The 13,725-nt window shown below is 33.6% G+C and overlaps 1 protein-coding gene across 2 annotated transcripts; it reads left to right on the top strand.

Moving 5' to 3' along the window:
• The first annotated feature begins 92 nt into the window (after positions 1–92).
• Positions 93–13,479, top strand: LOC138306324 (chitinase-3-like protein 1). Of its 2 annotated transcripts, none has more exons than XM_069246757.1 (10): positions 93–231; positions 2,750–2,816; positions 5,319–5,489; positions 6,099–6,355; positions 7,162–7,286; positions 7,924–8,047; positions 9,445–9,630; positions 10,455–10,574; positions 11,111–11,352; positions 13,082–13,479. In XM_069246757.1, the coding sequence occupies exons 2-9, from the start codon at positions 2,750–2,752 to the stop codon at positions 11,294–11,296; spliced, it is 1,236 nt and encodes a 411-aa protein (XP_069102858.1). In that variant the 5' UTR covers positions 93–231; the 3' UTR covers positions 11,297–11,352; positions 13,082–13,479. The 2 variants fall into 2 exon arrangements, with proteins under 2 accessions (XP_069102858.1, XP_069102859.1); XM_069246758.1 differs by lacking the exon at positions 13,082–13,479 and adding an exon at positions 11,828–12,131.
• Positions 13,480–13,725: the final 246 nt, after the last annotated feature.

Below are 13,725 nucleotides of genomic sequence, written 5' to 3'. Positions count from 1 at the left end.
ATATATATAACCCACCAGAGCAAAAATGTGGATGATAAAATCAAAACAACATCTGCGTTATTTATAGTATCCGCTACCTTTAGTTATGACGCAGGTATCTCGTACTACACCTATGTAGGTACAGGACATGTACCAGGTACACCCTTTAGTTCCACAGGTACGTCTGTATATATGTCGTGTATTCCATGGATAGTAGAGTTCTAAAGATACAACGGTCCCACAAGAATAAAGGTAATGTATCATTATCATTAAAATATATGTAGTAGATAACATTTGCGAAGAATTTCATTTTCAAAAATATCTGTAAATATTTGATTTTCAAAATTATTTGTAAATATTTAGTTTTCAAATACATTTGTAAATGTTTAATTTTCAAAAACTCTTATAAATATTTGATTTTCAAAAATATCTGTTAATATTTTATTTTCAAAATTATTTGTAAATATTCAGTTTTCAAATACATTTGTTAAATTTCTTTTTCAAAAAATATTTATAAATATGTTTTTTTTTAAATTTAACTTATCTTATGATACGTAAATACGTAAATGTTTAAAATACGTAAATGTTTATTTGAGTGGGTTTTGCTGTTATCATATCTAATATCAATATGGTCCATTTGATAATATTTTAAACCCGATTTGTTCTTGAGGTGTGATTGGCAGTTTTTGTTTTTTTTTGGTTTTTTTTCATTCATATAAACCTATATTGTCTGCCTTGGTGTTATTACACCTTTACATATTACAGATACTACAGAGTTATCTGCCCTTTTACGAAGATATCGATTGTGGATTCATGAATTCATGTGTATTTGTCTTTAAAATAAGATGTTGTGCTCGTAAATACATGGCGCCACAATCAATACCTACTCATACGGGCAGATAAATTTGTGATATTTAAAAACTGAATAGTAAAATCATAAACATTGTTATCTTCTAATGTCAAACGACACTTTGGTATATAATCAAACATGTCATCAATTTTGACACATATATACGACTTTCCTTTGATAATGGCATGATTAACAAGAGCTATTGGAGAACAGCAAAGCTCGCCTATTCAGAAGAAGATGATGTTCAAGTATTTACTATTTAGATATGGAAATATGACAAATTAACAGACTCAAAAACACCCTAAAGGGCCCCGAATTGGTTGTATTATCACGTTCAGCATCCATACACATAAGGAAAATAAAATCATAAACATTTATTATGACTTATGCTTAAACAATTGACAAAATATAAACTTGCTCAAAAACTTTAACATGGAAATATGAAAAATTAACATACTCAAAAACCCCTAAAGGGCCCCAAATTGGTTGTATTATCACGTTCAGCATCCATACACATTAGGAAAATAAAATCATAAACATTTATGATGACTTATGCTTAAACAATTGACAAAATAGAAACTTGCTCAAAAACTTTAACATGGAAATATGACAAATTAACAGACTCAAAAAAAACCTAAAGGGCCCCAAATTGGTTGTATTATCACTTTCAGCATCCATACACATTAGGAAAATAAAGTCATAAACATTTATGATGACTTAAGCTTAAACAATTGACGAAACAGAAACTTGCTCAAAAACTTAAACGTGATATGGGACGCCAACGCTGACGCCGCCGCCGACGCCGACGCCGGGGTGACAACATTAGCTCCCGCTATTCTTCGAATAGGCGAGCTAAAAAACTGGAAAGCAACTGAAATGGTTTTTTTTTTCTAATCAGTATTGGAGAAAGAGAATCAAACAAGGCAAGCCTTGGGTTGACAAGCTAAAATATCAATAATCACAAGAAAACGATATCTTTGTTTGGCAGTGTTAGTCACCTTATTCTCTTTGTCTTGTCTGGGAACATTTAAAAATCAAGCTCTTTGAAAACTTTATTCTAATGTTATAGTTCAAATATTAGACGAACTAATCAATGTAAACTACTATGCAAATATCATATGAAAAAATATCGAAATTAAAATGATTTTAACCAATTTTCTTAGTGAAATGTGATCGACCTAATTTAATTGCAATAAAGCCTTCTAGACAAATAATGATGTTGTCTTTAGACTGGCTTACAAGCAAAATAGGCCGGATAAGTACATTTGTTCTAGACCACATAAAATCACAATCTACATTTATCATAGCAAAGTAGTGGTTCATATCTTACTTTATCCAAACAAGGGAACCTTGTTCACTCTTATACAAATAGTTTATTATTTAAAGAAAATAATAATCATTAGCAAACAAAATTTTAAACAAAACTTCAAGCAATCAATCTTTCTGACAAAGCATTTGCGCGTATCGTAACAATTAGTAACTGTATATGTTTTAAAGAAGAAACATGTACAACTAATTTTTTTTTACAATCAAATGTTTTTACATAGCATTTTATTACATTTTAACAATAGCAGTAAAGTATACACGGTTCCGAACAAGCACGTTACTGGTGGAATTACATTTATAGTGAACATTTATCCATTTTTTTTAATTATTTATTTATTTTATAAATCTATTTATTTTTTATCAATCTATTTATTGTATAAATGTATTTTATTTTAAAAATGTATTTATTTTATAAATATATTTATTTATTTAATAAATATATATTATATTATATAAATATACTATTTATTTAATATATGTACAGTGTATCTATTCATTTTATAAATTTATTCATATATTTATTGTATATTTATTCATATATTTATTTTATATTTATTTATGTTATATATCCATAAATTTATTTAATCATTTCAGATGGAATTTACAGTTCGTTTAGTCGTTCTTCTGGCCTTATTTAACATCGTGTCGACGTATATAATAGGTATGTATCTATAAACATTTCTCCTCGGTGTGTTGATCTGACCAGCCGGATCACCCGACATAGCATGTTACAGTTATTTCAAGAGCACAACGATATCATGGAGGTACATTTTTGTAATTGTGTGAATAGCATATGATATTGGATTTAAGTTTGTTTCCTGAAAACAAAGTGTGGAGTTGGAGAAGGAAAATGTGAAAATGTATTAATAACAACGAGAGGAGAGCAATATCTACTAAAACACATCTCTGATGATTCGCAATATTTTTAGTCACCCAATGACCTTTTCATCGTGGCCGGTGGATTCCGATGTCGTAGTTTTCGTCCTTATGAATGGTAGTATTCAGTCGGATAATCAAAGTTTAAAGGAATTAGACAAAATCTGTTATCAGATTAATCCACTGTTTGGTTCTAAAATCCTGGAGGCTAATGTACTGTTCTGCGGGCTAAACTATGTCGACGTAAGAACGATCGAGCGCAGTGAATATTTGTTTACATTGATAAATCTAAATGCTCCGAAAATGCTCTATTGAATTATATCAAAAAACACATATGCAACCTACTACTGAAATATTAGCATTGTATTTCAGAAATACATTGCGACACAGGTGCTGTTTTCTTGATTTAATGCTTTGTTTACATTGCATATTTTAACAGGGAGAGGGAATTCCCATAAAATATGGCTGGTTCAGCCTGAAAATGATGATACAAAACCGTTTACGTGAATAGGCAATACACAATTTTCGCGGGTCAAAAATCTCGCGCGTTGACCTTAAATCGAGAACATTTAATTTAAGCGGTTCTAAATCTTTGCGAGCTGCCTTTAAAGGTATATTTTTCTTAATATTACTTAATATTTATATAAATATCATATTTTGTATCACAATGTCTAACGTTAACGTTGAACGATACGCCCCGGCCGTTGCATTTAACGGACATATTTGACAACATCTACAAGGCATACGTATACCCACCTGATATAAATACATATTTACATGTCCCTACAGACAATATGCTATTACGTATTGTCCGAATGACCGTCAGTCGCTTGTAGATTCAATCGTCAAAAGTTTTAATATTGCGTGGTTGATACCGACAGAAATATATTTCTCTCATACCTACGGGTGTAAAACTGGTTTATCAAATGAGATACACTCATGTTGTCTGAGGTTGTATTTCTGCCCATACAATACAATTCTGTTATGTCACTGCGTCAACAAAATTACAAATATTGGTAAAATGTGAACCAATAATTACCAGAAACTACGCTGGCTTTACTATTAAGAACACAAACAATGGAATTGCATCAAAATATCAAACATTTTTTTTTATATATGGAGAATTGATTTGTAGTCGCGGTTTCCGTTGAAATTATTTCAAAATAACAGCATTTCATAACATTGTAAAATTGTAATAAAACGTATGAGAGAAAAATACCATTTCTTATGTGGATATGAAGAAGGAGATATTCCTTCCTTGAAAACACAAAATGTGACAATCGAGTAGAATATATACCTTTCCTATCCACACACGAAAGAGGCTGATAATACATTAATACCGTACCGTAAGGTAACATATTAGACAGCGACAAGTGAAGTCTGTGATTGTTTTCTGCTGGATATTGCACTTGAATCACAATGGGTGACACCGCAGCTATGTTTGAAGATACAGTAATACCTCTATTGTAAAAAGATGCAGACGACATACATTGTAGCTGATGTTTATAGTGCTTATACCTACCTAAGGTAGCAATGCAATTTTAATGTCGTCTACGTAATGTGGTTCAAGGTTATTTAGAATCACACTGACGTCACTACTAGAGGTCACAAGGTCAACCTACTCAAAAGAGAATTGTCTGAGGGTGTACCGTGGTGAACAGTTGTTAAGCTTTTGGGCGTCTCTCTGGATTTTGTTTGTGAGCTACATGCGGGCATGCTACGTCATTTGAACATGATATTAGTAGAAATACATGCTAGATATATTAAAAATAACTTTGGTGTACGTTCATTATTTTACAACCGCCCCGGATGATTGTCTCGATATATAGGACTAAATATGATTAGCCAGGATGTGAGACAATTGTTTAAATATTGTTGTGTGTAACAAGCATTTTTATTGGTTTAATAAATTATGTCTATGTTTTAGTAACACCGTCTCTGATTGGCTGCAACAATGGCTTAATGATTTTATAGTTAAAAGAGCCCGTTAGGAAAGTTTGAATTTAATAGGTTTAGATTGAATGATATATATTTTATGTTAATGACTTATAATTCAAAAGTCAGAGTGTATTCTAATCATACACACGATTTTAGTGTTTTATCTCCATAATAAAAATAAACTATTCAAGTCCATCCTTTGTCAAAATTTGAAATAAATTTGAAGAAAATAAGTCAAATGCTTAATTTACAAAAAAAATTAAAAGAAAACTATGCTATAAAAAGAATGTAAGTGTAGCATATACTATGTATTTTTTATTATTTAATACATGATAAAATTGAATTACAGGGATGTCAGAATACAAGAGAGTGTGTTACTTCACAAACTGGGCCCAGTATAGAATAAGCCCTATGGCGTTCTCAGCAGGCGATATTGATCCTTTTCTCTGTACTCACATCATATTCGCCTTCTCTCAACTGGACGGTAACAACATGACAACAGAGGGATACAATGACATAGGTATGTATTACTGTGTATGTGAAAGGGTTTAGTGCTGTATCAATTCCGTATTTGCATATTAAAGAGTTATCTGCCCTTGCGGGTAGGTATTGATTGTCATACTTTTCAGAGAAAACGGCTTGACTGTCACTCACAAAATAATGACGTCACAGTGTGTTACTAGAATGAATCATCTGTCTTTTAAAATGAGCTCCTTTTCATTTTGTAATCGTTTGTTTATGCACTCATTTTATAGACAGAACGGAGTACTCCTTCATAATTGTGGTAGAAATGCAACCATCCTGGTCGCGGTGGGTTTTCACATTTGTTTTGCATGCATCGCCAACATTTTGGGTTTCATTCGGTCTAAATGGGATACCTACCCGCAACTTTAGGGAAGTAAATCTTTAATATGCAAAGACGGAATTGTTAAAGGTGCTACGCCACTTTAGCATAAAAGTAGTAGAAATAATAGACTGCGCCTCGAATAAAACCCACAGCACAAGACCCTATATGAAATGCGGTACTGATTGACAGCAAAAGCATTTAAATACAAAATATTGCATACCCATACAGCAGCATTATAGACTTTAATAAATAAACTCAAGTCTGATACTGTTTCATTTACAGATTTATACAGCAGAATTATAGATCTTAAGACAATAAACCCCAGTCTGAAAGTGATCTTAGCAGTGGGGGGCTGGTCCCATGGCGTTGAAAGATTTTCAGCCATGGCAGCAACAGACCAGAACACTGAAGAGTTCGCTGATAACGCGATCTCCTTCCTCAGGAGATACAGACTGGATGGTCTTGACCTTGACTGGGAATACCCTTCATCTGGAGCCAATAGCTGGAGAGATAAATATAGATTTACAAGACTTGTTCAGGTATATCGATCGAAGAATACGCTATCGAGTTTGTTGTCTGTCTACAAATATCTAATCTAAATTTGGTTTAAATATTAATTAAAAATAATATTTTATTGAAAGTTACTGTGTATTTGACGGGCGACAGCTGTCAATCAAACCGTCCGGGTACATTTGTATATATACCGCACGTGACTTTGTATTTTGTATTGTTACTATCAATGAATAATTAGGTACATATGCACTTGTGGGCACGAGACGTGACTACGTACTGCCTGGCGATTGGTCAGTTTTCTTTATTCAAGGAAGACTATTTTTCGAATCATTCACGGACAACTTGATTCCGAAAAAAAATGTGAATTTGACCCATGTTTTAGCTTTCTGTATGGAGCGTTACATAAACATATGTATCATTAATGTGCCGAAGAGTACCGTATTTTTTCGCCCTGTCCTCTGTCATTGGAATCTATCATGCTATAACGCTTTAAATTCACAGGTTCATATCTTGCGATTCATAAACGGAACCTATTAGCGGGGTTTAATTTCGATATAAACCAATGCCTTTAAATGCAATATCACAAATGAATGTTTTAATCGTGTCGAATTATCAAAGAGTTATCTCCTTTGTGGTAACGTATCGATTGTTACGTCATTATTTTATGAGCACAATTCACGTCGTATTCTGAATGTATGACGTTACGATCGCAAACACATGACGTCATAATCAGTACCTACCGTAAAGGCAAATTACTCTTTAATATGCAAATACAGAATATTGTCTTTGTAATTACTAATTTTGCTGATTTTATTTGGGTTGTTTGTTGAAGATTTTACATCACAGATTCCAGGAAGAAGGCACCCGGACAACACGAAGGCCTCTGCTTCTCTCGGCAGCAGTGTCGGCCGGAAAGTGGACTATTGATGATTCTTATCAAGTAGATCTCATATCCAAGTAAGTAAACGGAACGTTTATTGGAGTTCAATTTTTTAGTATAATTCTAATACCGAGGATCCACGATACTCCGGACGCGAAAAGTCTGGAAATTTCAGTCCAGACGGAAATGACATGAATCGGATTATCATAGTGTTACAGATTGACTAAGATTCAGCAGTCTGGAAAATTCGTAATCCGGACGAGTTAGTCTATGAATGATAAAGATGCTTTTTGTTTCTTTACTTTGAAAATATTGCTATATCTTTGCTTTAAAATTGACACGACCAAGATTAAATTTTTTTGTTTAAATGGGTGCGTTCGATGAAAGCGATCCTCAACACAATCCGAACACTTGCGTTTCCAACCCAAACCATATGGATCAGGACTGATAAATTCCGGTACTAAGTCAATAAATAAATTCGTTCAAAGTTATTTCCTTCCGGATTGTGAGTTATCCAGACTATTGACTTTGAAGCACGGATCCATAGCCACATTGGGATTTCTCTAGCTCAAGGTACCGATACCCATACATAATGTAACTCATTATAAACTACATCGCATTGATCGTATCTTTAGATAATATATTTAACAAAGGCCACACAACTAACATAATTACAAATTAAATCATCCAAATGGTTTGGGACAAATTTTTCAGGGATCTTGACTTCATAAATCTGATGTCATACGACTTTCATGGGTCGTGGGAGAGCACTACAGGACACAGCAGTCCACTCTACGCGAGAAGTGATGAGCAAGGGTTTCACCGGTTCCTGAATCAGGTTTGTAAATACTCCATCGATACCACCCCACTCAAGCCTCGCTGTATCGTTTATGAATATTCATTAAATTGTTTAGACCTATAAGACGTTTGTTTTATTATTTGGGAATCACAGTTTACCGATAAAACATAAATTTAATTAACTAAGTAAGATTTCGGCAGAAGGGTTATAGTATTTTTTATACATATCTTATGTGCTTTAATTTTGAATGCATACTGATCATTTTTAATAAATCTTACTAACATGTGCAACATTTCTACTTAACACATTCAATCATTCACTTCAAAAATAAATTATTTAAAAAAAAGTACAAGTATTCATCACTTTATGAAGGGGCCTATTATAAATTAGAGGCTTGTTTCACACCTCCAGTTTACCGACGTTTTAAATGTACAATGTACATACTTTGACCGATATGGCTTTTAGCTTTAAAATGTTAATGTAAAATGAGTTTGATAATGCATTTTATAGTGATATGATAAAATATTACGTGAATCTGTACGTCCCGGTTGATCACCAGGTAACCGTGACCAACAACATGGAGAAATTTAGAAATCAATCCTAAATCGAAAGACGCTAGCCCTTTTACCAACCTAACAAACACATTGGAACGTCACATTATCATAAAACATAACAATATAGCAATACATGTATAGAGTAAGTTTAAACTAACGATTCTAACTACTAAATCTACAACGATCACAAGTAAAAGTCTAATTTAATTAACTGAAATAATGTTTTATATGTAACTAGTGTGGCGACCAAGAAGATCATTTACTTTGTAAAAGTAATGTTTTAAAAGTGATTTACTTAAAGGGACAATGCAGTGAGGCTATTTCTGTTACATAACCACGAAGTAAAATTTGACATAAATGTATTTTTCTACGTTCCTTATGAAACATATCACAAAAAATATTGACAAATTTAATGACATTGTTAAGTGTTTTGATTGATACCGTTTAAATTCCAAATCGTTGATCAATACGATTAAGCAGGTACATCATGTACGCTGAACCCATACCCCAAGTCAAAGTCACGCACGTTAAACAAATGCAATACATAACCACTGAGGACTCGATGAAATTATTTTTAGACAAGAACATGCATCTAATAAGGTAAACACACTACTGTAAAGCGATTTGAGTAGTTCTAGGCACAAATTTCTTTACTACACCGACAAGGGCCCGGATTCGGCATACAAAACATCCGACCATAATGTGTAATGGCGGACAGTCAGCGAGTTTGAACATTTCACATACATTTCACTACAGTGGGCTTTTCTGGCATATCACAGTAAAACCAACTAATCTCTTTTCTGGTTTGTTTCCGAGATATGTGCAAATTTTAATGTACACTTAGACTGAATTGTCCCTTTATCAATTTTTAATCATGTTTAGGCTGCTGCGGTACGGTACTGGATATCACTGGGAGCTCCACCTCACAAGCTCGTGCTGGGACTAGCATTATACGGGAGGACATTTACACTAGCTAACAGCTGGGACTTTGGTCTGGGCGCTCCTACCATAGGACCAGGAATTGAAGGACCATATACAAATGCCACTGGATATCTCGCCTACTATGAAGTTTGTTTGACAAAATATATTTTATCATTTACACGATATTTGCTATATATTTTGCTGACGATAATTTGAAGAAATAACCATATTGGTTTTATCGCTGAAGAATTTTTTTTAATCTTTTTGCGGTAAGCGGTACATACTATTTTTTATTTACATTCATTATTTATGACCAACAATTTAAATGATGACTGTAAACTTGGATATATAAGTCAAATAAATAAGTCATGGGTTTCTATCTCAACAATCTATATTTTTGTGTATATTCTAATGCATTAGATTTGTCGTTTCAAACTTAAATAAACCTATTCCAAAAAAGTAATCCACATGTAGCTGTTTGTTGCATTTTTTAAACCGTAGATATCTGGCATGGTGATAAGTATACTGTAGCTAACACATCCGGACTACTTAATCATACAGCTATATCAATGTTAACAATTACGATTCGCGACAATTACATGAATTTTATCAATTGTTTTTACCTTTTTTTCACGATGTAGACCAATAGGTTTAGGTGATAATTTGCTTCGTACATGTAGTTATGTTTGAAAATTCGAGAAAAAAAAACAGAACATGTGTCATGTAAAACAATTCTATGAGTGAATTTAGATACCATGATATGACATACAGTGTATTTATTTATTTATTTATTTATTTATTTATATACTGTATTTATCTACCTATCTATATATCAATTTGCTTATTAAATAATATAATAGTATGTACTTATTTTTTTCATTTATTTTGATTTATCATTTTTACTACCATATATTATCATTTATTTATTTTATCTATTATTCATTTACATTTATCTGTTTGTCTATTTATAGATATGCAAATATATGGAACAGGGATGGACGCGAGTTTGGGATGACGAACATCAGGTACCGTACGCCTACTCTGGGGACCAATGGGTAGGGTACGATGACATTCAGAGCTTCACTGGCAAGGTAAAGAGTCCTCGATATACCAGGGGTTACTATCACTGTATGTATGTCCACCCCTGGACAACCCTAGCTTCTTATTCCATGAAGTTACTATCGCTGTTTTTATGGGTTAATAAATTCGAAAGAATCTAAAGGAACGGCACACTGTGTTGGTTTTGAAATTGAAAGTGACACTCGATTTTATTTATTATTAATTTATTAATTGTGTCCCGAACAAAAGTCTATGACACTATGCCCTATATGGAATGAAGTACTCATTGCGCATGCACCAAAATGAAAGCAAATTATTTGATATAATATTTTACACATACATTTGAACACCACATTATTGGTCAAATAATGAGTATCGTTAATGTTGTATCGGCAATGGATAAATTTAAGTTTGGGTTTTATCAATTCAATACTTACATGTACTATAATCATTATGAAGATAAATAAAAAAAAAAACCTCGACATGTTGATTTTTATTTTATTTTAACTGTATGTTATTTTTTCACTATTCATTTGTTAGTTGTTTTTTTCCTTTTTTTTCTTGTTAGGCTAAATTCATTAAGGAGATGGAACTAGCAGGTTCTATGGTTTGGGCTCTTGATCTGGATGATTTTAAAAATGTCTGCGGAGATGGTGTCAATCCACTCATGGGGGTCTTAAAGAACGCACTGGAATACCATACCGTGGATCCAATAACACAGCCTTCGGTACCCTCTACAAAAAACACAACTTAATAGCTTTATCATATATTGTAACTACACGGAACTTATACAAGAGGATCTCAATTGTCGTAAGTCAACTTTAATGGCCTTCAAATATTGTCCCTACCTCGAAAAAATCAAATGACATCAAGTGAAGTAGTCACTTTTTTATCACGTGTATCTACCAAATCTTATACAGAATGACGTCACTTGTCGTAAGTCATCTTTCATCCCGTCAAAGTTTGTAACTTCCCAAAATTTATACAGAATGACGTCGATTGTCGTAGGTCATCTTTCAGTCCCCGTTAAAGTTTGTAACTACCAAAAAAATACAGAATGACGTCGATAACCGTTATTCATCTTTAATTCCCCGTCAAAGTTTATTACTACCCAAAAATTAAACAAAATGACGTCAATTGTCGTAGGTCATCTTTCATTCCTCGCCAAAGTTTGTAACTTACCAAAACTTATACAGAATGACCTCAATTGTCATAAGTCAACTTTTATTTCTTTTTATTTGATATATGTATAACACAGGTTTGTTTGTTTGATTCAATTCAACAGGTCATGTAAGGATGGTCTCCAATGTATGCGGCACGTTGTGTGTATGAAGGGCGGCTTTGTGTTTTGGAGACTGCGTAATATCGTATATCTGTGTTGTGTCTTCTTGTATAGTGGATCGTTTACCATTTTTATTACTGAAGCATGTCTCTAAAGATACCAAGCAACACCCACATCCAGTCACATCATATTGACAACGAGCAAACCAGTCGTCCCACTCCCCTTATTCTGGCCCTATAGGGCACTAGAATTGTACCCGCTGCCCTTATTGCATGATCGTAAAAAACGACTAAACGTAAAGGCCCAATATACGACTAAACGTAAAGGCCCAATATCCGTATCTTTCTTATTTTTTTTCATTATTAAGAAGAATGTTGAAAAGAAATCCTGTTGTAAATCAGGCAGAGACAGGACTAAATCGAAGTCAAGATGAGCGATTATGACTCGGAATAAAATCAAATAAATCTTCAACATCGCTAGATGGGTCCCACAAGCCGAAGTTAGCCGACATTGTAACGTCGTTGCCAAGAAGGTCATGTGACCACCGTAACTACGTAACATCCTTACGAACTCTTCCGAAAACGGGTCATGAACTTTCCGACTTCCGTTCGGCAATAATCGTAACTTCTATAGCGACCAGTTTAAAATGAGGCATGTTTACATGTATCGACATGGTGCATGCACAATCTGTACTTCATTCTTAACTTTTAACTTGAAGTAAAATTAGAAGCTCAAGCTTTTCAATTGTGTTAATGGTGTAAAGTAAGTAACTTTTATAACTGAAGAAAAATACTAAATCGTCTGCTGCTGTTTTCGATAGTGAAAAAATATTGTACATTTGTCAGCGGTGGAGCATCTTTAAGATATTATTGTTTCTTTCTGCCTACCTTACTTTCTTCTTCCTAACGTCTCCCATGGCACCATCTCACTTTTTGCCTTCTGTTGAGTGCTCGCCCCTGTGAGGAAGGTTTTGGGTTCCGTCCCCTGACCGAAACACACCATAGTCACTAAGAGTGGTAGTTTATCTTTTATTTCTCAAATTAACGAGATTTAATGCATATTTATACACAACCGATCTGAAAGGCATGAGGAAGTGGAGCATAGGACCTCTAAGCTGAAACTTAATACCTGCTTACATAAAATTATAATGAACTTCCAACTAGTTCAGTCGGCAATATTAGGTGAGGCCATGCTTAATTAATTTCAACCATTTTCATTACCATTTTTATTTACAAACATCTCCCAATTATTTTTCAGGACCTAAAGTCTGCCCACCATTTACATTTGTACCCGATCCCTGCGTAAACAGTTGTTATTACCAATGTTCTTCCACTGGCCTCGATGTGAGATTCTGTTATTGCTATCCTGGAACCCTCTTGGACGATACCATTAAAACCCACAACTTCCCACCAGCAGTGGACTGTCCCAACGAAGAAATGAAGTCGGAAATCCTCCAAGATCCGGATTGAATATTATAACTCACCAAATTAATGTCACTGCCTGTAATGAAATATAGCTTAGTAACGGAAATCCCTTTACAAGCTTTTTGTGTATATTTTGTCATAGTTTAACAGATTTTATTATGCGTTTTGTGTTGACATGCATGCATACTGTTCTTTTTTGTATTAATAAACAATAATTGTGCATCCTTTCAACACGTTTTCTCTTTTTCGCGAATTAATGCATTGATCAATTAGCTCAGAAATCTAGATAACCGGAGACTACAGAGTTTTCGCTGATTAGACTATGAAAGTTATTCAAATAGATGAAAACACTATAAAAACAGGTCAGATTTAAATTTCAAATACAAACAATCTAATCAAAATAAGCCTTACAATTTTGCTCCACTGCGATAATTATATTGGAGCGTAACGTAAACAGCATCGTAGTAGAGCGGATCC

The sequence above is a fragment of the Argopecten irradians genome, chromosome 13 (genome assembly GCF_041381155.1).
Source record: "Argopecten irradians isolate NY chromosome 13, Ai_NY, whole genome shotgun sequence".
In the NCBI taxonomy this organism is placed as follows: domain Eukaryota; kingdom Metazoa; phylum Mollusca; class Bivalvia; order Pectinida; family Pectinidae; genus Argopecten; species Argopecten irradians.
This window is presented reverse-complemented; position numbering and strand designations above follow the sequence as displayed.

Excerpts from the sequence above, each read along its gene's own strand:
- LOC138306324 (XM_069246757.1), top strand. The coding sequence starts at position 2,750 with ATGGAATTTACAGTTCGTTTAGTCGTTCTTCTGGCCTTATTTAACATC. Across the intron at positions 5,490-6,098 it reads AGAGGGATACAATGACATAG|ATTTATACAGCAGAATTATA; the intron begins GTATGTATTACT and ends TTTCATTTACAG. Across the intron at positions 7,287-7,923 it reads CAAGTAGATCTCATATCCAA|GGATCTTGACTTCATAAATC; the intron begins GTAAGTAAACGG and ends CAAATTTTTCAG.